The sequence below is a fragment of the Equus asinus genome, chromosome 5 (genome assembly GCF_041296235.1).
Source record: "Equus asinus isolate D_3611 breed Donkey chromosome 5, EquAss-T2T_v2, whole genome shotgun sequence".
NCBI classification, from domain to species: Eukaryota; Metazoa; Chordata; class Mammalia; order Perissodactyla; family Equidae; genus Equus; species Equus asinus.
The window spans coordinates 72,703,525-72,725,841 of NC_091794.1; the positions used below are offsets into that span (position 1 = coordinate 72,703,525).

The 22,317-nt window shown below is 40.3% G+C and overlaps 1 protein-coding gene and 1 long non-coding RNA gene across 7 annotated transcripts in view; one reads left to right on the forward strand and one right to left on the reverse strand.

Moving 5' to 3' along the window:
• Nucleotides 1-441: 441 nt before the first annotated feature.
• Nucleotides 442-5,209, reverse strand: LOC139045310 (uncharacterized). Its single transcript, XR_011503398.1, has 2 exons — nucleotides 5,097-5,209; nucleotides 442-918 (listed from the first exon to the last, which is right to left on the reverse strand). It is a non-coding gene; the product is annotated as an uncharacterized lncRNA (long non-coding RNA).
• EPS15 (epidermal growth factor receptor pathway substrate 15) overlaps nucleotides 4,647-22,317 on the forward strand; it is a 131,831-nt gene continuing 114,160 nt past the window's right edge. For 4 of the 6 annotated variants that reach the window (XM_070509951.1, XM_070509952.1, XM_070509948.1 and 1 more), the window contains exon 1: nucleotides 4,796-4,982. In XM_070509951.1, coding sequence (XP_070366052.1) covers nucleotides 4,950-4,982 — 33 coding nt within the window. In that variant the 5' untranslated portion in view covers nucleotides 4,796-4,949. Of the gene's footprint in view, nucleotides 4,983-22,317 lie in introns of all 6 variants that reach the window. The other 2 variants (XM_070509950.1, XM_070509947.1) reach the window with 2 other exon arrangements.

Consider the following 22,317-nt stretch of genomic DNA (forward strand, 5'->3'; position numbering starts at 1 on the left):
CATCACAATAGTATTATCAGGTAGGTGCTATTATTACCTTCAGTTTATAGGAGAAGAAACCATGGCTTGGTATAGTTCAGTGACTTGTCCAAGGTCACAAAACCAGGAAGTTGCAGAACCCAGACTGGACCAAGCTGGGCCTTCCCCATTGTAAATTCAGGCTCTTACCAAGGCACCCTGTTGTCCTAAAAGATTAGCGATGACAACAATTTTGAACTGTCCTATCACATCCTGGGTGTGTGTGGCATTTAAAAATCTCTTACTGCTTGTTCTTTTCGGTCCCTGGCACAGGGACAGTTATTTGTGTAGCACAATTGTTATTATTGTGCAGCCTCACATATTCTTTCTGCCCTGGGCAAACATGAACAATAATGGGCTATATTTATGAAACCAGCAGCTTAGAAGCATGAGCTCCAGATTACCATTACAATTGTAGTATCATTTTGTTTTTTTTTTGGTAGCTTAGCACCATTTATTTGGAAGGCCTTTCTCAAAGTCTCACGCAAATAAACTGGCTCTTTGTATATTCAGAGAGCTCCCCACAGTTGTTTTTTTTTTTTCATAGTTTCAATTAATCATCCTACATTTCCAAATGTTGACATCACAGACACGTAGTGTTCATAAAGAGCTGATATGACAGTCACCTCCAAAAGTTGGAAAATAAAGAAATAAAAGTAGCTGTGGTTTCCCGTAAGGGTGGGTTGGGGAGAGGGAGTGGGAGTTAGAGCAAGATAGAAAGATGGAAAGACAGGCTATTGACAAAGCTGTTCATGATCTAAGCTCTCCCCTGCAAGATCATCTTGCGTTTAGGGGGATTATAAATCCAGAGCCTCATCTTCAGCTGTCCATGGTCCAAAGCATCATTTTATCAAGTCTTCTTGGGGGTGATCAATGCCTGGAGGACTCCAGCAACATGCTCTGGGAAAAAACACATTTGAGTCAGATCTGTGTACAATTCCAAACCTAGTCACTGTGAATTTGGACAAATTCCTCTTCTATAAAACAAAATTGAGGGGCCGGCCTGGTGGCACAGCGGTTAAGTGCGCACATTCTGCTTCGGCGGCCTGGGGTTTGCCGGTTCGGATCCTGGGTGTAAACGTGGCACCGCTTGGCACACCATGCCGTGCTAGGAGTCCCACATATAAAGTAGAGGAAGATGGGCATGGATGTTAGCTCAGGGCCAGTGTTCCTCAGGGAAAAGAGGAGGATTGGCAGCAGTTAGCTCAGGGCTAATCTTCCTCAAAAAAAAAAAAAAATTGATAAAAATCCCTGTAGGGTTGTCACGAGGATTAAGTGAAATAACGTATATGAAAGCAGCAGTTGTTGGTTATCAGTATCCAGATTTAAGTCATTAGATACAACTTGATTTACCTAGGGAACATCTACTTTCCAATTACAGGGATATGCGTGTCAGCTCTTCAAGGCACTCCTTTCTCCTAGGCAGTGTATCTGCACAACTGACTCAGTAACTGGAGAGTTGTCTGAGAGGTAGCAAGTTAAATGGTGATCTAGAAGAATGGTATCCTTATAGCTACCACTTATTGAACATCTAATCTAGCCCAGGCTCTTTGATGGGACATTTATGCATGATTTCTAGTCCTTACACTATCCCTACAAGGTAGGTATTATCATCTCCAATGTACACATGAGGAATATGAGGTTTAGAGACCCAGAGACATTAAATTGCCCTACAAAAACAGGCAAGTCCTTTTTGTCTGCTCCATGAAGCTCATTCTTGTTAATGAATTAGATCATAACATATCTTTCATTAGCTACATTTTACTCTCCTAAAATAGATTTGCGATATGACCCAGTGCTTTGATGAGATCTGGGACACGCATTTGCAATCTGTCACTGGTGTGTCATTAAAAAAAAATTCAGTCCCAGACGTTCTAGGCCTTTTTGGGCGTTTGGACCATCACTCCTATCCCCACACTACAAGTCAAGTTTTTTTATTTTTTATTTATTTATCTTTGAGGAAGATTAGCCCTGAGCTAACGTCTGTGCCCATCTTCCTCTACTTTATATGTGGGACGCCTACCACAGCGTGGCTTGATAAGTGGTGGTAGGTCTGTGCCCAGGATCCGAACCAGTAAACCCCGGGCGGCTGAAGCAGAGTGCACAAACTTAACTGCTGCACCACCGGGCCAGCTCCATGAAGTTTTTAATTTAAACCAGAACCAATGAGTAGAGAAAGAAGCCAGTACAAATTATTGGTGGTCTGGAAGGGGACCTGGGGCAATTCCCATATAATGGTTGTTAGCAAGTCTTCTCTTGCTGAGGGGTCTGATCATCGTTATTATTTTAACTAAGGCCCAAACTTGCTTTAAGTGCCCCTTACTTAAACAAATTATTTATAAAATATTTGTTCCTTGGTTTTCTTATCTGTGAAATGGGGATAAAACGGGGATCCAAATAATAACTATACCTGAGACTATACAGTTCAGTTCAACAAACTTTCATCATGTACCTATTTGACTCCAGAAGTTGTGCTAGATGTTGTATGTAAAAACATTTATAAATTGTGAAAAGCAATACTGTATAAATACATGTTGTTTTTGACTTAATATATATCACACAATAATTATAACCGTAACAATTCCTTACACTTACTCAACCTTTTTCACATTGATTTGTTCATTTTTATACATGAGAAACTGAGGCTCACACGGGTTAAACGGTTTGTCTGAGGTCATACGTTAAGTGACTCCAATATTCTCCTTACTACCCCACACTGCCTTTCTAGGAAACTCTGTACACCAGGGACTCCACTATATTCACCCAAGAGTAATATCTTATATCTCATATGTTTTGGAAAAGTCTCGTTGAATAGCAAGTGAATTTGTACTCCCATTAGCAATTTATTCCATTACTTTCAGATTTCCTAACTAACTTTGTGTATCTATATCTTTAGGTATTTTCATATATGTCGTCTCATTCATCCTCACAACAACCCTAAGGTTGTACGGCTAGTAGAGCCAGGATTAGAACCTGGATGTTTTTGATGTCCAAGCCTTGTTTATTCCACTACACTCTACCACTTTGTTTATAAGCCATATAACCTTGGGCAAACCACTTAACCTCTGCGACCTTCAGTTATATCATCTGTAAAGTGGGTATGGTGATTACTACCTTTCAGAGTTGTGAAGCTCAAATGTGATAATGTAAACCAGAAAATTCAAGTAGAAACATCAGTTGCGGTTACAGCTGATAAATATACCAAGGTGGAATCATTTAAAACAGTATCTCCCCTCCTCCCTTGAGTTAAAAAGAATACCAGCAGAAAGATGCCAAGGGAGACTCTCTTGAATAAGTGGTTGCTTACCAGACCTGAGTGTCTGGACCTTGTAAAAAGGGATCTGAGTAGGGTCAAGGGGTTCTGGAGGCATTTCTGGGATGGTTTGCCTGTGCTGGCAAAGGTCGTAGAGCCTTGTTCAGTTGGCCCTCGTGGGACGTCAAATAGGGGCTGCTATGATAATGGCAACGGGGGTGTGGGCCTGATAGAGCTGTGGTTTGTTGTCGTGGGAAGCTGTCATGACTGAGAAAGGAAGAGCAGTCTGGGAAAAAACATGTACTGAAGACTACTCTCTGCTAGTCTAAACTATGAGGATGTAGTAAGGAGTCATCCCCCTGTCCGCAAGGATTTCACAGTGTAGTGGGGGACAGAAAAGCTCTCAACTAACTCTTAAAAAGAGGCAGAGTATAATAAGGATCATATCTGAACAACTAAGAGGTGAAGAGGGAGTTCCTGGAAGCCTCCTTGAAGTAGGTGGCATCTACACCACACCTGTAGAGATGAGAGTTTCAAGTAACTGTTTGCTTATTGCAATTGAAGAAGGCAGCATGAGAAAGTGTCGGCTGTGTTATGTTTAACACAGGCAGGAGCTAAGGCCTTTGCTGTGTACATGATACATGTTAGGGGCTGAGGCTATAGAAATACATCAGAAACAGTCCTTGCCATTGAGGAGCTCTCAGTCTAGAGGGGTAGACAGATGTAAACAGTCAGGGTGATAATGATTTCAGAAGGTAGAGAAGAAATGTTAAAAAGAAGAGGAGAGTGTGTAACTCTGACGTGGGGAGGTCGGGAGATGCTTTGCAAAGGGAATGATATTTGAGTTGTGTTCTGAAAAAGTAGGAGGAGTTTGCCAGAAGGATTGTGGGAGGAGTTAGGAGTGCTGTAGGCACCTGAGCAGGTCCCAGTGCTCTTTTATTGAACAATCTAAGTGTAGCAGGCAAGGAAAGTATTTCTTTCCTCTCCCACCTAGATTTTTGGCTACTGGAGGGAATGACTTCTTTTTCAATATCACACCCCAATAGCAGATGGTTAAGTGAAAGGTTTTGGAGTCAGACCTGGATTCTAATCCGGCTATCTAAGAGGCTGTATGACCTTATTTGTGTTTCGGTTTCCTCATTTGTACAGCTTCTTTGGGTCTCAGATGTTTCCATTCATACAATTCAAAAATAAAGCGTCTAGCACAGAGCCTAGCATATATAAAGTCCTGTTATTATTTTCTATCATTATCTCATTTAGTCCTTATAAGCAACCTGGACTTTGGGTAAAATTTCCCCTATTTTGCAGAAGCAGAAGCTTAGAGTAGGTAGGTGACCTGCCTAGAGTTCATAGGACAATCTAGAATCGCCTCCGCAGCCCGTCCGCCTTAATTTTATGTCCGCGCCGGGTTTTCCCAGGCAGCCGCCGGGGGCAGGCTCCGGTCCGGCGGCGGAAACTCCGGCGCCAGAATTTGGGTGCCGCCGCGGCCTGCGCCGGGCGGGCGGGGCCAGGAGGGGCGAGGCGAGGCGGGGCGGGCGAGAGGAGGGAAGTTGTCGAAGTTAGGGGAGACGCCCGCCCGCCGCCCGGGCTCGCCTCCGGCCGCTCCCTCCGCCCCCTCCCCGCCCTGAGCCCCCGTCCGCCAGTCCTTCCTTCCCCTGCCGTGCATGATGGAAACACCATGGCTGCGGCGGCCCAGCTCTCCCTGACACAGGTAACGCCAGCCGCCCGTCCGCGGGGCTCGCTCGGCCGCTGTCCCCGGCCTCCTTCCCCCCTTCCCCTTTCCCTTCTCCTCCCCCTTCCCCTCCCCCCCGTCCCTGCGGCTCACCGACCCGGGCGGTTTCTCTCGGCCCGGCGGGCGCGCGCGTGTGTGACTGAGGGACGGCGCCATCCCGAGCCGGCAGCTGCGCCGCGGCGGCCGCGACCCCGCCCCGGGTCGGGGGCTCCCCCGGCCCGGCCCCGCCCAGTCCAGCCTAGTCCAGTCCAGCCCAGCCCAGCCCAGCCCAGCGCCGCGCGTCCCCCGGCCCCTGCGCCCCGCGCCGCCGGCCTGCCCCTCTCGCTCCCCCGCGTGTCCCCCCAGGAAGTTTCCTCCTCCAGGGCCGGCGCGCCCCAGGTGAGCTGTGGAGCTCGCGCGCGGCAGCCTCGCCCCCCGGTCAGCCCTCGCCCGGCGCGAGGCTCGCCCTCCGGCCGGCTGCGCGCCCCGCCCCGGGCAGAGTCACCTTCCGAGCGGCACTCGGGGCCCCCCTCTGAGCCGCGCTTTCCTGTCTGAACCGGCCTTTCCCCCCTGGAGTCCAGCGAAAGCCCTCCCTTCCCCAGCAGTTGCCTCCAGCCGGCGCCTCTTCCAAGTGAGCCTCTCCCACCCAAGTACTTACCCTGCTAGCCCCTTCCCGAGGGTAGCCTCTTCCCCCCTCCTGGTCAGACCCCCGGTTAGTTTTTTCCTTCTCGAGTTTGCTTTCACGCCCACCCGTGGACTTTCACTTCCTCGCTGTCCCAGCGGATAACAGCGAGACATCCTGGAACAGGTGCGATGGTTACCCCCGTGTTGGTGCTGGGAACGTCCGTGGACCGCTCGTCCTGGGGATCTTCACCAAAATGTTCTCAGGGTCTTTGCTCTGGGCTTTCGGCTGCCTTCGGAGGCCAGTCCCTGTGCTTCCCAGAAAACCTCTCCGCACCGCTCGCCCTGGGCGCCTCGTTGCTCGCTCTCCGTGAAGAAAGCCAGTTCCCGTCTTCCCGTGCTGCCCAGGACGATAAGGTGCCCTGCACCTGTCAGTCCCTGCACGCACCCAGACTCGCCCCACCTCGCTTTCTCATCCTGTTTTCCCCACAGCTGGTGGCCCTGTACTTCCCCGTCGGGCCCACCGCAACCTTCCGGCCTGCCTTGGAGTGTCTCCCTGCCCCCTCTAGTCTCCTTGGCCTGGATTTGTCGGTGCTTTTGAAGGCTTGAACAGTGGGACAGTGTATACCTGCGGGCCGTAGAGTTTTCAGGAGGCTGTTGGGATGGAGGGGCTTTGGGGCGGTTTGCCAGCTCTCTGGGATGCAGAGGCTGAGTGAGGAGTGTTCTCCCGGGAACCGTGCGCCCCGGGTGCGATAATTAACTTCACTGTGCGGGAATTGTCACACTCGCGAGTGGAGTCTGCTTATTTCCCAGTTTATTTGGTGTTGCTTATCCTAGTTTGACAAGCAGATATGGGGAGGAATCCTTGGAATGTGGTGGGGGATCTCTTTGGAAGGGTCTTCCTGAAACTCAGGTTTGAGAAATGGCAACACTGACCTTCGGGTGTTCACTTTTTGTGAGTCCAGTTAGTGACTTGCATTCAGTAAGATGCCGTTGGCAGGCGCGCTATCTGGCTCCGTGGGCCAGTGGGGCAGGAGTTTTCCCTTCTTGAGGATTTTGTTCTTTTGAAGACTTCTGTAGGTTTGCTTTTTTAGTTGTGTGGGTAAGTTCTCTTCCTGGGTAATACTGTGTTTTTGGTTTCTAATTACTGTTATTTATCTCTGAAGATTTTTTCAGGCTCTGTCAGTTTTATAGACAGTTAAATAAATTTAAATATGTTCTTGTGGTTATATATTTAAATATCAACATGTATGCAGAGTAATGAATCAGGAATATTATCCTTAAATCTCTCACATATGAGAGAAGATACATTGATGGTTCATTTATATCAATAATTCAAATAAGTCAACTTAGAATATTTTTATTTTAGGACATTAAGAGGAAATAAGATCTATTGTGAAGGCACAGGAGAAGGAACCTTTCTTAAGCGTTAATATACCCTAATATGCCTCGTTATTTTAAAACTTTGCTGGTTTGTGTTTTTTTAACTTCATTTTTTAACTGCTTGAGGCAAATAAACTGAGATGATAATGGAGCCTGGTTTCACATTCATTATTGATCTGTTTTTGTCACCCTTGCACCCCCCCCCCACCCCCCCCCATAGGCATACTCGAGTGAGAGATCCTCCAGGGCAGGGACACCTTTTAATTCATCTCTCTCCCTCAGTGCCCGTCTGGAAGAAGGTGATTAAGAACTTTGCCTTACGAATGACTGAAAATTCTAAAGGGCTCTGTTCTGTTTTCTTCTTGTCCATAAGAAATAAACCTTGAGTGAGAAAGATCTTGTGATTTTTGCTTATGGTGGTAGATTACAAAAAAGGATATTAATACTTTTTAAACTTTTCCAGTTGCCTTTTTCTTCCCTCAAGCCTGTATCCCTAATACTAATACTAATACTAATACTATTAGCTTCTCTTTGGGTGTTACTCTGTGCCAGGAATTTTACTTCACTTAATCTAACACTCCATTTTACAAATGAGGGCAGTAATTTACATAAGCTAGTAAGTGATAAATCTAAAATTTGAACCAAGGTCTGTAGGACTTCAAAAGCTCTTTCACTATACTTCTCTGTCTACTGGATGCTTGGCACATCCAGTGCTCCCTGGAATTTTTTATTCTCTTTTTCAGTATATGCCGTTGTCCTAATTAGGTAGTAAACTTCTTGAGGATGGAAGCTATGTCTTTTGCCTCTGAATCTCCAGTGCCTGTCATGGTATCTTGACAATACAATTGTTTGCGCGTAAGTAGTGCTCTTGATGATGATAAAGGTTTTATTTTATTGAAATATGTCATGATATGAGTATTTAAAATAATCTTCCAGCAGCTTTATGCTGAAGTTTTCTTGTTTTAATTTAGCAAGGATTCCGTTTTTTTGCTTGAGGAAGATTAGCTCTGAGCTAACATCTGTGCCAGTCTTCCTCCCCTTTATATGTGAGTTGCCACCACAGCACGGCTGATGAGTGGTGTAGGTCTGTGCCCAGGATCCTAACCTGCGAACCTGGGCCACCGAAGCAGAGCATGCCAAACTTAACCACTATGCCACGGGGCTTGCCCAGGGATTCTTTTCTTAATAATAAAAAAAGCCCTTAGAATGAGGCTAAATTTAAAAAAATCTTAGTATATGTTCTAAAACAATAAATACTATAAGAATACTTTTAATGCTTTTTTTTTTTTAAATTGCAAGAGTGATAGAGCTGCATTACAGAAGATTTGGAAATTGGGGGAAAAGTCTCCCATAATTTCACAGTTTCTTGTGTTTAGTTTCCTTTTCATTAAAAAAAGTACATGATGTGTGTTAATAAATGTTTCACCTCAATGGTCTGGTTTAACAGTCATGACAGTAAGTGTAGGGCTGAGTATGAAAATTACAATGTGTTCTTGGAAGCAGAAAAGGATTATTTATTCAACATGACATTTTACTTCCTACTATGGGAAAGGCACAAAAATGATAGATATATTTTTGCCTGCAATTATGTTCCAGTATACTCAGGAAATCCATGTTTCCTTGAGACATATCTAACCATTCTCAAAAATGGCTGGAATGCTCAGCATTTGGGAGGAGTTGTCATAGTTAAAATTAATTAGGAACAGTTGGGTATATCCAATAGAGAATCTCCCAGGAATAACCTAAGAGTATATCCTTTGTTTTCGCTCTATTTCCAGACAAAAAATAACAGACTAACATGTAGTAGAAAAAGATTGAACATCTTTGTTTAGCAATGAATCATAGTTCTAATCTCTACTCTCACTATAGTCTAAGGGCTCAATCTAAGGTGTTTTGCTTGCTCTTAGAGGAATTATAAAGACACTTTATATGCTGCTTTTTTTTTTTTTCCTTCTTTCCAAAGCCCCCAGTTCACAGTTCTTTATTCTAGTTGTAGATCCTTCTGGCTCTGCTATGTGGGACGCTGCCTCAGCATGGCTTGCTGAGCAGTGCCATGTCTGCACCCAGGATCCAACCCATTGAAATCCTGGCCCGCTGAAGTAGAGTGTGTGAACTTAACCACTCGGCCACGGGGCTGGCCCCCATACGCTTCTTTGTTTTGTGAGTTTTGGACTTAATAAAATTGGAACTATGGAACTCAAAAGCAGGAAAATGGTGCGTGCACACGTGAGAGAGATATTGAGAGATATCTGGTTACTTGGATAATTGGTAGAAATAAATGAACAGTTAATCCAGGCAGAATTCATTAGGCAAACCCATATACTGGAATTTCATTTTAAAGTGGTTGAACTCTCAACAAGGTAAAATATTATGTCTTTGTTAAAAATTATGTTTATTAAGAGCTTGTAATAATCTGAGGAATGTTATAATTTGAATGCTATATTTCAGTAAAGTGGAAACATTTTATTTAGAAAAAAGACTGAAAGAAAAAGATACCAAGATTTTATAATAGTATGGTTATAGTTTTTTTTTTTAAAGATTTTATTTTTCCTTTTTCTCTCCAAAGTCCCCTGGTACATAGTTGTGTATTTTTAGTTGTGGGTCCTTCTAGTTGTGGCATGTGGGATGCCATCTCAGCATGGCCTGATGAGCGGTGCCATGTCCATGCCCAGGATCCAAACTGGCGAAACCCTGGGCCACCGAAGCGGAGCACGAGAACTTAACCACTCGGCCGCGGGGACGGCCTCTGGTTATAGTTTTTATATATCTTCTTTTCAGCAGTGAGCATGTATTTCTTCTGTAATCAGCTGATTTAGCATTTCTACATGACAATTTTTTGAAAATTTATTCTTTTAAATTGAAATCAACAACTGTACATAAAGTAAAAAAATCTGTGTTGTGAGATTGCGTCTACACTCATATTTCATCTTAAACATTCCTATCTTTGGGTTTAGAGAAATTAGTCAGAATAAAAATAATAATAATTGTTATAATTGGTTTGGAATTCAGTCAGAGGACTAGTTTATAATTTTGTGTGCTGCTTTATAATTTAGAAAGTATTTTATGCTGTCTCATTTGATCTTCACAATAGCCAATGAGCTAGGCTATTATTACTATCATTTCAAATTGGAGACTACTGAGGCTGAGAATTTGTGACTTAAGTTTTACAGTCAGTAAATAAAAGAGCCAGCATAAACCCATGTTAAAAGAAAATTCAAGGGGGCTGGCCCAGTGGCATGTAGTTAAATTTTCATACTCTGCTTTGGTGGCCTGGGGTTCGCAGATTCAGATCCGTGGCATGGACCTACACACTGCTTATCAAGCCATGCTGTGGCAGCGTTCCACATACAAAATAGAGGAAGATTGGCAGAGATGTTAGTTCAGCGACAGTCTTCCTCGAGCAAAAAGAGGAAGATTGGCAACAGTCGTTAGCTCTGGGCCAGTCTTCCTCACCAAAAAAATAAAAAATTAAAATAAATTCAAACAGTACCAGTGAAAGTCTCCTTCTCTGGGCCTTCAGTCTCCTGCCTAGAGGCCGTCATTCTTACTAGTTTTTTGTGTGTATTTCCAGCAGTAGTCTGTGATGTATATGCAAATATATATATGTGTATATCGTGGCTTATTATTAATTAATTTACTTATTTTTAGCTTAATCAATCCAGGAGATTGTTCTGTAACAGCACATGTAGATTTCCCTCATTGTTTTAAAAACTTCAGGATATTCCCTTCTATGAGTATGCTGTAATTTATTTAACTAGCCACCTAATGATGGACACTTGTGTTATTTCCAAGCTTTTATTACCAAAAGTGCTGCAGTGACTATTCTTTTACACATTTTTGTGCACATGTGTGAGTATGTGCATTAGTTTTTAGTGGATATAATTGTTGAGTAAAAGGATAGTTTTAATTTGGATATTATTTTTTTATTTTTATTTTTTTAAAGATTTTCTTTTTCCTTTTTCTCCCCAAAACCCTCCGGTACATAGTTGTGTATTTTTGGTTGTGGATCCTTCTAGTTGTGGCATGTGGGACGCCGCCTCAGCATGGCCTGATGAGTGGTGCCATGTGTGTGCCCAGGATCTGAACCGGTGAAACTCTTGGCCACCCAAGCAGAGCACGCAAACTTAACCACTTGCCCACTGGACTGGCCCCTAATTTGGATATTATTAATTTGCATTTAGAAAGGTTGTACTGGTAACAGTGTTTGAGTGCGCTTTTTCCTCCACAGCTTTATCAACATAGTATATTATCAAACTTTTGATCATTGTCAACTTGATATGTAAAAATGATATTTGTTAAAAGTTGGCCTCATTTACTGTGCTTTCCTACCACATAAATTTGAACTTTTTAATATTTTGTACAAAGGTAAGGTAGAAGTGAGGCATAAGAAACTTATCTTTGTGATATAAATAATGCTTTCATGAATTGGAGGTGCAATTAAAAAATAAAGGTTGGAGCTCTTAAAAACGTATATTTTTTTTTTTTTTTGAGGAAGATTAGCCCTGAGCTAACATCTGCCACCAACCCCCTTCTTTTTACTGAGGAAGACTGGCCTTAGCTCGCATCCGTGCCCATCTTCCTCTACTTTATATATGGGACGCCTGCCATAGCATGGCATGCCAAGCGGTGCCATGTCCGCACCCAGGATCTGAACCAGTGAACCCCAGACCACCGAAGCACAACGTGCGCACTTAACTGCTGCACCACCGGGTGGGCCCCTAAAAACGTTTTTATGTGGCACAAATATAGAAAGAAAAGTAAGCCTCACTTCCTCTCTTTTTAGATTGGGGCTTCTGTCCCAATTTTAATGGTACCAGGAGTTTCCCATCTGAAATAATCAAGCTGGTTATTTCTTATGTCTTCAATAAAAACACAAATTTGGCCACGAATACTGGGGCAGGAGCATACTTTTGGGGGGAAAGCTTCTATATTATACTACTTTGGTTTTTTCTAGATTATGGTTTCTCAGTCTTGGCCTTAGTAACATTTTGGGCCAGATAATTCTTTGGTGTGGGGAGCTGTCCTGTGCATTGTGGGATGTTTTGCTGTGTCTTTAACCACAAGATGCTAGTAGCACTCCCTTCTGTTGAGACAATCTCCGGACATTGTCCGATGTTTCATGGGGGACAAAATTGCCCCTAGTTGAGAATCACTGGTTTAAATATATACTTTTTAAATTTAGTGATCCACTAAGGTGTTTGGGAGATACAGAGGTATATGTTTTCTTGGGATAGGGACAGGAGGAATAGTTTATCTTCATGTTTTTATTCTTAAATCTGCCATAAACCCTGAATGACTGTGCATAGATATTGAGCTTAAAAAACTTAGGGGCCGGCCCCGTGGCCGAGTGGTTGTTTGTGCACTCTGCTTCGGCGGCCCAGGGTTTTGCTGGTTCAGATCCTGGGCGCGGACATGGCACCACTCATCAGGCCATACTAAGGTTGTGTCCCATGTGCCACAAGTAGAAGGACTCACAACTAAGAATATACAGCTGTGTACTGGGTGCTTTGGGGAGAAAAAGGAAAAATAAAAAATCGTTAAAAAAACAACAACAAGAAACCCTGCAAAACTTAACTGGTGAGACATCTGGAAATTGTAAACTTAATTTTATGTGTGATTTCTGTACCTTTCTTAGCATGGTCTTATTTTAGTTGTGGAACAGTTTTATCTAGTGGGCTAAATATTAATGCAAAGATCCCGGAAGGAAAATATTCTTATGCCACTGTTAAGAAAGAAGAAGACTGATGTTTCTTGAACTCCTAATAGGCAGTAGGTACTTTTAGCTGATTTACATATATTATTTCACTTAATCTTCCCAGCCTTTCTACAAGTAGGAATTAATCTTTTGTATTACTTACTCAGGGTTGTGTTCTAAGTGATAGATTTGAGATTTGAACCCAGGCACGTCTCTTCTCTATCACATTTGCTATGCTGCTTTCTGTAAACACTCATTGACGATATTTCAGATAAACTTAGGGATAAAAACGATCATGCATGTGATATTATGTTCCTCTATTGTTATATAAAAGGAACAGATATTCAGAGAGTGGGCTCTGCGTGTGTGTGTGAGAGAGAGAAAGAAGAGATCAATATTGGCATGATAACAACAATGATACTTATTGAGCACTTATGATGTGTCAAGCACTGTTTTCAGTAATCCTTACAACCTCATGAACTTTTCAGTAATCTTGACAACCTGATAACTGGATCATCCTTATTATTGTTGTTTTACAAAAAAGAGAGAACTGAGGCATAGAGGTGAAGTAATTTGTTCAACTCAAGCTGCTGCTAAATAGTAGAGCGAGGATTATAACCCAGATAGTGTAAACAACTGATATAAGTTGAATGCGTCTGAATGTATTTTTAAGGGAAAAATATCTCTGACAGAACTAATTATGATAGTGCTATTCTTTGGTTGTAACTAAATACATGTTCTAGGCTGCAGCATCTTCTTTTGTGAAAATCAACTTGTCATTGCATAGACCACATCTCTAGAAAGTGATTGTTGTACCAAGTTCTAGCAGAGGGTTTTTGTAGACGTGATAGAAGGTAGTTTTACATTTTGCGAACTCTAGGAATTTATTGCTTGTGAAAACTAAGCCTGTCTAGGTTAGTGTACATCTTGCCAGTATTTACTTTCAAGCTAGTATTCTCTTGGACATACTAGTTTGGACTTGGGGTTTTTTCACTATTTTACTGCTAGAGATGATACCAGGTGTCAGAGAAAAATTCCCTATGAAATAAATTATTTTATTATATAAAACTTAGAACCACTAGATCTGAGGATTTCTGATGCTCCAGATATGAACATTGCTGAGAGGGTGAAATAATGGGAGACTTTGGGCTTTGCAGTCAGAATGTCTTAGGTTTAAATCACTTATTTGACTGTTTCACAGATTTATTAGCCTCTTTTTTTTTCCTGTAAAATGGGGAATAAAATTAACCTGCAGGATTTGTTGCGAAGATTATGTGAAATAATGGATATGAATGTCTGGGATCAGTTTAAATGGCAGCAGCTATTAATGTAATAATAGTAATAACTACCACCACTAACCAAATATTTAAAATTGATGGATTTAGTTATTTACAGGGCTGGTTTTTTTTTTTGAGAAATATTAGCCCTGAGCTAACATCTGCTGCCAGTTGTCCTCTTTTTGCTGAGGGAGGCTGTCCCTGAGCGAACATCCGTGCCCATCTTCCTCTATGTTATGTGGGACGCTTGCCACAGCATGGCTTGCCAAGTGGTGCCGTGGCCACACCTGGGATCTGAACTGGCGGACCCGGGGCTGCCAAAGCAGAAGTTGATTTTAATAATATGTTGCACTTACGGAATGAAAATTGGAATTTTCATAGATCACGGATACCAAGCATTATTTGTAACCTCATTCCATCTTATTCTATAGGTACAACACAGGTGTATCATTATGCATATACTAAAAATACGAAACTTATGTGCTTTAAAGGTGCTTCCATTATTGCTGGTTGATCCTCTTTTATTGCAGCAAACCTTTGCTGAATGCCTCCTGTGTGTCACCACTGTATTAGGCCTTGGACATAAAAGAGAATAAGACCTAGACTCATGCACTGAAGTATGTTTTAGTCTTTTAGGGGGATAAACACTGACTCTCTGGTGTGATACATACTATGATAAAGGACGATAGAAGTAAGGCACTGGGTGCTGTGGAATATCCTGTGATTATGATGGAACGTTTTGTGGTAGTTTAGTTTTTAATTTTCTTATTGTTTTACAGTATCTGACGTTGATACTGTAGATGGCATTTTAAATTATATTTAAAAGGACAACAGAAAACCATGGGAATGTTTGAAATAAAATTGTACTTTGCTGCATAGGGTTCACATTGGGGATATAACATCCATTTTCTTATGATTTGTTCTCTGCTTTCTCTTTGTAATGAAGTGAGAATTTTAAACCTAGAACATAGGACGTTAGGAAGGGATTTCGAGGATAAGCTTTGAAGGATCTGTGACTTTCTCTAAAATAGTATGTAAAATATTCAGTCTCAAGATTTCTATCCCATGAATGCTGAGAGAAGTTTTATATAGTGGGAAGAACACTAGACTTGGTACAAGACAGACCTTGAATTTGAAATTTTGAATTCTCCCTATGCCACTTGTAGTCTTCTGGGTGGCCTTGGCAAGTCAGTTAAACTCTCTGAACTTCCTTTTCTTTATGTATGATGTATATACATTGTTGGAATATAGGAGACATTCAATAAATAGAAGTGCTATTATTATTATTGACACTCATATAAATATTATTTAAAATTTTTTTCATTTCCAAAATTCTTCACTCATTAAAGAAAACATGGAACATGCAGAAAAACAGCAAGAAAAGGCATGAATCACCACTCATCCTATTCTTTAAATTTTTAGTTGTTTTACTTCTTGGTTTTTTCCTTTACACGCTTTTTTAAACGTGATTGTAACCTCTCTCCCACGCCCGTACACACACACATATGTATAGTTTCGTATTCTGTTTTCTTTAACTTAACATTATGGGTGTTTTACTATATGGTCTTCATAGCATCTTTTTAATGTCTTTAGAATATATTTATTGATTGGATGTTTTATAGTTAATTAAGCCTTTATACAGATAATTTATATATCAATTATAATTAATGCTGTTGCAAATAACCTTTCATATACCATTCGCTGAATTTTTTTTTGTAGAGTTATAGATAGTACTTACTACATAACTATGAATTATTTTTTCTCTGTATACCTTTGAGTTTTGAAATTAAACGAGTGATTTTTGTTTAGTTTATAAGATCTTCAATGACAAAGCAGACAGCAGCAGTAATTTATGCAGAAAGGAGCAACAATCTCAAAAATATTATTGTGCAGAAATTAAGTTTGAGTATATTTAATTTGGCTGCAAAGGCCATTTATAGTTTGTAAAGTTCACTTAGCATAGGAAATTGGCCTTAAAAGTTGCGAGCTTGAAGAAGATTGGATGATTTCTGTTTGCATAGTTTTCCTCCTTTGCAGGCTAGATTGCTTTCATTCTTAGTCTGTTCTCTACATTCTGTTCTGTGTTTTTTGTTTTTGTTTTCTTTTCTGGCACACTTTTGTGCAGGGCGTTGTAAGATCTGGAGGTGGATTCTGGACCATCTGGCACTCTAAAACGGTTCAGAAACTTAACTCTATTGACTGTGCTTTGAGCCAGACTTGCTTCAAATTTCCTGGTTTGTCTCTGTGCTTGGTAGGTTTTTTCTTTTATACCCTCACAGCTTTTTAGGATTTATTTCTTGCTTATTTTAGTACAGGAATTTTACCAGTACCAGTGTTCATAGATTAAGATGGTCAAGACTTAATTTCTTATAACCTCACCGAAGAAACTCTTATAATGAAAACTTTACAAAATGTTCTGTTTTTAAAAGTAAGTGTATAATTGACGTGACTTGTATTACTTATACATGTTTAATAAATATTTAAAATTATAATGTAATTATAGTTTTTTTCATCATGTGTAGAGTAATTATAGTTTTTCATCATAAGGCTAGGTCGAGGGAAAATCAGATTCTGCAAATTGTAAATTTATTGAGTTAATTTCTAGTATTTAAAAATAATCCGTGTGTCAAAATTAATGATAATTTTTTAGCTATATCTGCGTTTAGCAATATGAACCATCAAGCACTTTTAAAAAGTAACAGCGGTACTCAATTTATAAAATGTTTAAAAATTGTTTAGTTGTTGAGACTTTCTTTGAGCCTCCTGCCCTATTTCTTTAAAAATTTTTTAAACAGGCTTATTGATACATAATCCACGTATCAAACAATTTGCCCATTTAAAATGTACAATTCAGTGGTTTTAGCCTATTCATAGATGTGTGCAACCATCACCAGAGTCAATTTTAGAGTATTTTTATTGCCTCACAGAGAAACCTTCTACCCTTTAGGTGTCATCCCTGTTTCTTCCATGCTTCCCCAGTCCTAAGTAGCCACTAGTCTACTTTCTGTTTCTTTTTTCCTATTCTGGACTTAGTATGAATGGAGTCATGTAATATGTGGACTCTTGGTGACCAGTTTCTTTCTCTTAACAATGTTTTTGAGGTTTATCCAAGTTGTAGCAAGTATCAGTATTTCATTCCTTTTTATGGCTGAATAATATTCCATTTTATGGTTATACCGTATTTTCCATTCATTTATTGATGGACATTTGGGTGGTTTCCACCTTTTGGCTGCTACAAATAATCATGCTATAAACATTCATTTACAAGTTTTTGTTTGGATGTATGTGTGTATTTTTGCTGGATACATAGGTAACTCTATGTTTAATTCTTTGAGGAACTGCCAGACTGTTTTCCAAAGCAGCTGCACCATTTTGTATTTCCACCAGCAGTGTATGAGGATGAGAATTTCTCCACATCCTTCCAGTAATTATCTGACTTTTTGATTCTCTCCATCCTAGTGGGTGTGAAGTGGTATCTCATTGTGGCTTTGATTTGCATTTCCCTTGTGACAAATAATGTCCAGCATCTTTTCATGTGCTTATTGGCCATTTATATATCTTTGGAGAAATGTCCTTTGCCCATTTTTAAACTGGGTTATCTATCTTTTTATTATTGACTTTTAAGAGTTCTTTATATATTCTAGATAGACATCCCTTATGAGATACATGATTTGCAAATATTTTCTCTCATTCTCTGGGTTGTCTTTCTACTCTCTTGTTGATGTCCTTTGATGCACAAAACTTTTAAATTCCGATGAAGTCAAATTTATTCTTTTTTCGTTTCTTGTGCTTTTGATGTCATATCTAACAATCCTTTGGCAAATCTCAAGCCATGAAGATTTATCCCTATGTTTTCTTCTAAGAGTTTTATAATTTTAGCTTTTACATTCTTTGATCTGTTTTGAGTTAATTATTATTATTATTTCTTTTTGCTGAGGAAGATTTTCCCTGAGCTAATGTCTGTTGCCAATCTTCCTCTTTCTTTTTGGTATATGAGTGTCACCACAGCATGGCCACTGATGAGTGGTATAGGTACACGCCCGAGAGCTGAACCTAGGCCTTGAAGCAGAGCACGTGAAACTTAACCACTAGGCACTGGGGCTAGCCCTTGAGTTAGCTTTTTATATGTGATCTGAAGTAATGTTCCAACTTAATTCTTTTGCCTGGATATCCAGTTGTCACAGCATCATTTGTTGAAAAGACTCTTCTTTCCACATTGCATGATCTTGTCAAAAATCAGTTGACCAGAGGCTGGCCCAGTGGCGCAGCAGTTGGGACCGTACATTCCGTTTCGGTGGCCTGGGGTTCATCAGTTCGGATCCCAGGTGTGGATGTGGCACCGCTTGGCAAGCCATGCTGAGGTAGGCATCCCACATATGAGGTAGAGGAAGATGGGCATGAGTGTTAGCTCAGGGCTGGTCTTCCTCAGCAAGAAGAGGAGGATTGGCAGCAGATGTGAGCTCAGGGCTAATCTTCCAAAAAAAAAAATTCAGTTGACCATAGTCACATGAGTTTATTTCTGGACTCTTAATTTTGTTCTGTTGATCTGTATGTCTATCCTGGTATACTACAACACTGTCTTGATTACAGTTGCTTTGTAGTAAGTTTTGAAATTGGAAAGTGTTAGTCCTCTAACTTTGTTTTTCCTCTTCAGAATTATTTTGACTATTCTGTGTTCCTTGCAATTCCATATGAATTTTAGAATTGGCTTGTCAGTTTCTACAAAGAAGTCATTTGGAATTTTCCTAGAGATTGCATTGAATATGTAGATTAGTTTGGGGAGTATTGCTGTCTTAATAATGTTAAGTTTTCCAATCCATGAACATGGGATTTTTTCCATTTATATATATCTTTAATTTTGTTCAACAGTGTCTTGTAGTTTTTAGAGTATAAGTTTTGTACTTCTTTTCTTAAATTTATTCTTAAGTATTTTATTCTTTTATTTATTCTTAAGTTATTTGAATGGAATTGATTTCTTAATTTCATTTCATGCATTTTGTTTCAAATGTATAAAAATACAATTTTTGTATATTGACCTTGTATCCTGCAACCTTGCTGAACTCCTTTATTCTAATAGTTTTTTAGTGGATTCTTTAGCATTTTCTATATATAAGATCATGTCATCTGCAAATAGAGATAGTTTTACAAAACTGCTTTCCCATTTGGATCCTTTTTATTTCTTGTTCTCGTCTATTTTCCAGTAAAATGTTGAATAGAAGTGTCCAGAGTAGACATTTTTGTCTTGTTCCTGATCTTTGGGGGAAAGCATGTGTAGATATATTCAGTACCTTGAAGGTGCCTAGTTCAGCCATTGATTGTTCAGGAAACCTAGTGTTATTTGAAAGGGGTTTAATTCACATTTTGTTACTTAGCTCAGAGGTTCTTAGGAGTGGTCCTGTACCATTGGCATCACCTGAGAACTTCTTAGAAATGCAAATTCTGGGCTGGGTCAGTGGCGCAGCAGTTAAGTTGGCATGCGCTGCTTCGGTGGCCTGGGGTTTGCAGGTTCCAATCCTGGGTGCAGACCTATGCACCGATTGGCAAGCCACACTGGCAGGGGTCCCACATATAAAGTAGAAGAAGATGGGCATGGATGTCAGCTCAGGGCCAACCTTCCTCAGCAACAAAAGAGGAGGATTGGCAGCGGATGTTAGCTCAGGGCTGATCTTCCTCAAAAAGAAAAGAAAAGAAAAAGAAATGAAAAAATGCAAATTCTTAGACCTCACCCCAGTCCTACTCTGAATCAAAATTGGAAACTCAGGGGTGGGGAATTTACTTAGCCTTTTGCTTAGTAAAGATAGTTCATATTTTTCAAAAACTAATAATACTCCTAATGAGTAACACATATAAGGTTTTAAGTATATGAAGCATGTAATATTCAGAAAGACTGCTTGTACTAGGTATTTTCTTTTTCTTTTTAGCATATGTGGAAACAACCCGGAGAGGTTGTCAGTTTTCTGTGCTTTTGGGCATTGGTTAGAAGAGTGAGCTTTAGCATTGTACTGTGTGGCTTGGAATTCTAGTTCTACCATTTACTAGCTATGCGAATTTGGGCAAATTATCTAGTCTCTTTACGTTTCAGATTCTTCCTATGTAAAATGTAAGTAAGAGTGACTGATGTATAGACTTGTGAAGATTAGACAATACAAATAAAGTGCTGAGAATGTTGCCTGGCCCATAACTCCTTGATAAATAGAAATATTTGCCATTACCGTTGTTATTGGTCAAGAGCACCCTGCTGTGGCCCATTTCTCATACCTTTCTTCTGTACATTTTTCTTGCTATGCCTGAATTTCCCTTCTTCTCCTTTGCTTCATTCATTCAACCAATACTGTGTACCTACTGTCTGTGAAGCACTGGCATGTGTACTGTGATATACATAGTGAGCAAGACAAAGTCACTGGGCTCATGGGTTAATATCTCTAGTGAGGGAAATCAACAGAAACAAGTAGATAACAAATAGGTCAGATAGTGATAAGAACTAAGAAGAATAGTAAAGCGGGATAAGGGAAGAGAGTGCTATAAGGTACTACTTTAGATAGGGTGAGCAGAAAAGCCCCTTTGAGGAGGTTATATTTTGTCAGAGAGCTGAGTGAAATAAGAAGTGAGCCATGTGAATGTTTATGGAGATGTTCTAAGTAGAGGGAATAGGAAGTCCATGGGCTTTGAGATAGTGCTCTTTGCAGTTGCTTGACTGGTTCCTTTAAGATTTAGTTTAGGTGTCACTTGTAAGCGACTTCCTCGGTTTTTTCTACCTTAATTTGTTAGGAAATAATTCAGACATGACTTTTATTGACTTTTCCTCTTCTGTCCCCCGTAGGTATCTCTGATCCCATGGCAACCGTGTTTGCTCCCTCTTGTTGCACTTATCACAATGGATTGTTATTGTTTGTTTTTCTCACTAGACTCTGAATTCTCAATGTCAGGGGTTATAGTTTCTTACTTATTTTAGTATTCCAGTATCTGGGCATTTAGATGTACAATAAATGACTAACTGAATGAGTAATGAATCAACAAGCAAGTTTTTCGACTTTGTATTTCCTCGGTGTATTTCTTTCTGTACTTTGTTTCTGCCTGGTAATAACTGTAGAGGGTACCGTAGAGGGTACAGTTTATTTTTTACTTATTTTTTTTGAGGAAGATTAGCCCAGAGCTAACATCTGCCGCCAATCCTCCTCTTTTTGGTGAGGAAGAGTGGCCCTGAGCTAACATCCGTGCCCATCTTCCTCTACTTTATATGTGGGAGGCCTACCACAGCATGGCTTGCCAAGCAGTGCCGTGTCCTCACCCGGGATCTGAATGGGCGAACCCCGGGCCACTGAAGCAGAATGTGCGCACTTAACCACTGCGCCACTGGGCCGGCCCTGGTACGGTTTATTTGAATACTTTCTTATTTGTCTTGCAGTCAGCTTAGTGCATCAGATACATTTTTGTATTTGGCAGTTGTGTTGTAATTTTTCTGTTTTTTTTTCTTTCTTAAGACTAAGTTCCAGGAGGGCAAAGAAGTTATTCTATTTGTTCATCTCTGTATCTAGAGTGCCTAGTATAATAACACATAATAGATCAGCAATTGTTTGAATAAATGAGTGGTATGTTAGTATGTTCGTATGTTATGTTAACAGTATCTTTTACTAAATCATGTAGATTATATAGTATAAATCATTTTCATAATATTGCAGTAGACCCTGAGCTAGGAGCTTTAAGCAAAATAAGTCATTTTAGATATTTTAGCGCTCCTGACTGCTTTCCCTCAGCAGTACCTTATCAAGTCTAATGTACATGTGAGTGCTCCAATCAGTTATTGTATTTTCTCCACTAGAAGTTGAAGCATATGATCCAATAATTATACATAATACTTGAAAGTCAGACTAGATGAGTATTAACTCTGTACTCATGCACCAAAATTGTCCCCCTTTTCAATTCCGTAGTAGAAATTCTTGTTCCTAGTACCTTCCAGATACAAGTTAAGCAATTAAAGTTTCTGGTCTAGGTAATTCTCTGCTGAGTCTGCATGAGTGATCAGTAGACAACTCCCAGAGCAATGTTTGCATTTTAAAAGAGAAGTTTGCTAAGTAGGCCAAATGATGAATTGGTGGAATGTGTATGGCTGAAGGTAACACACTAGTAATAGTTTACTAAACTAGGGATTGAAAAACAATAGATATTTTCACATTACAGTGTAGGTGAGTTGAGAGTATTTTTCCAGTCAAAGGTTCAGTCATTTGGCTGAAAAAGAATGTTTTTTATTTCCTGGTTTTTTGATTATTTCCAGGAAAAGACAATGAAAGACTTGCAAGAATTGTTTATCATATGAAAATCAGTTGATATAATACACCACATTAATACAATGAAGGAAAAA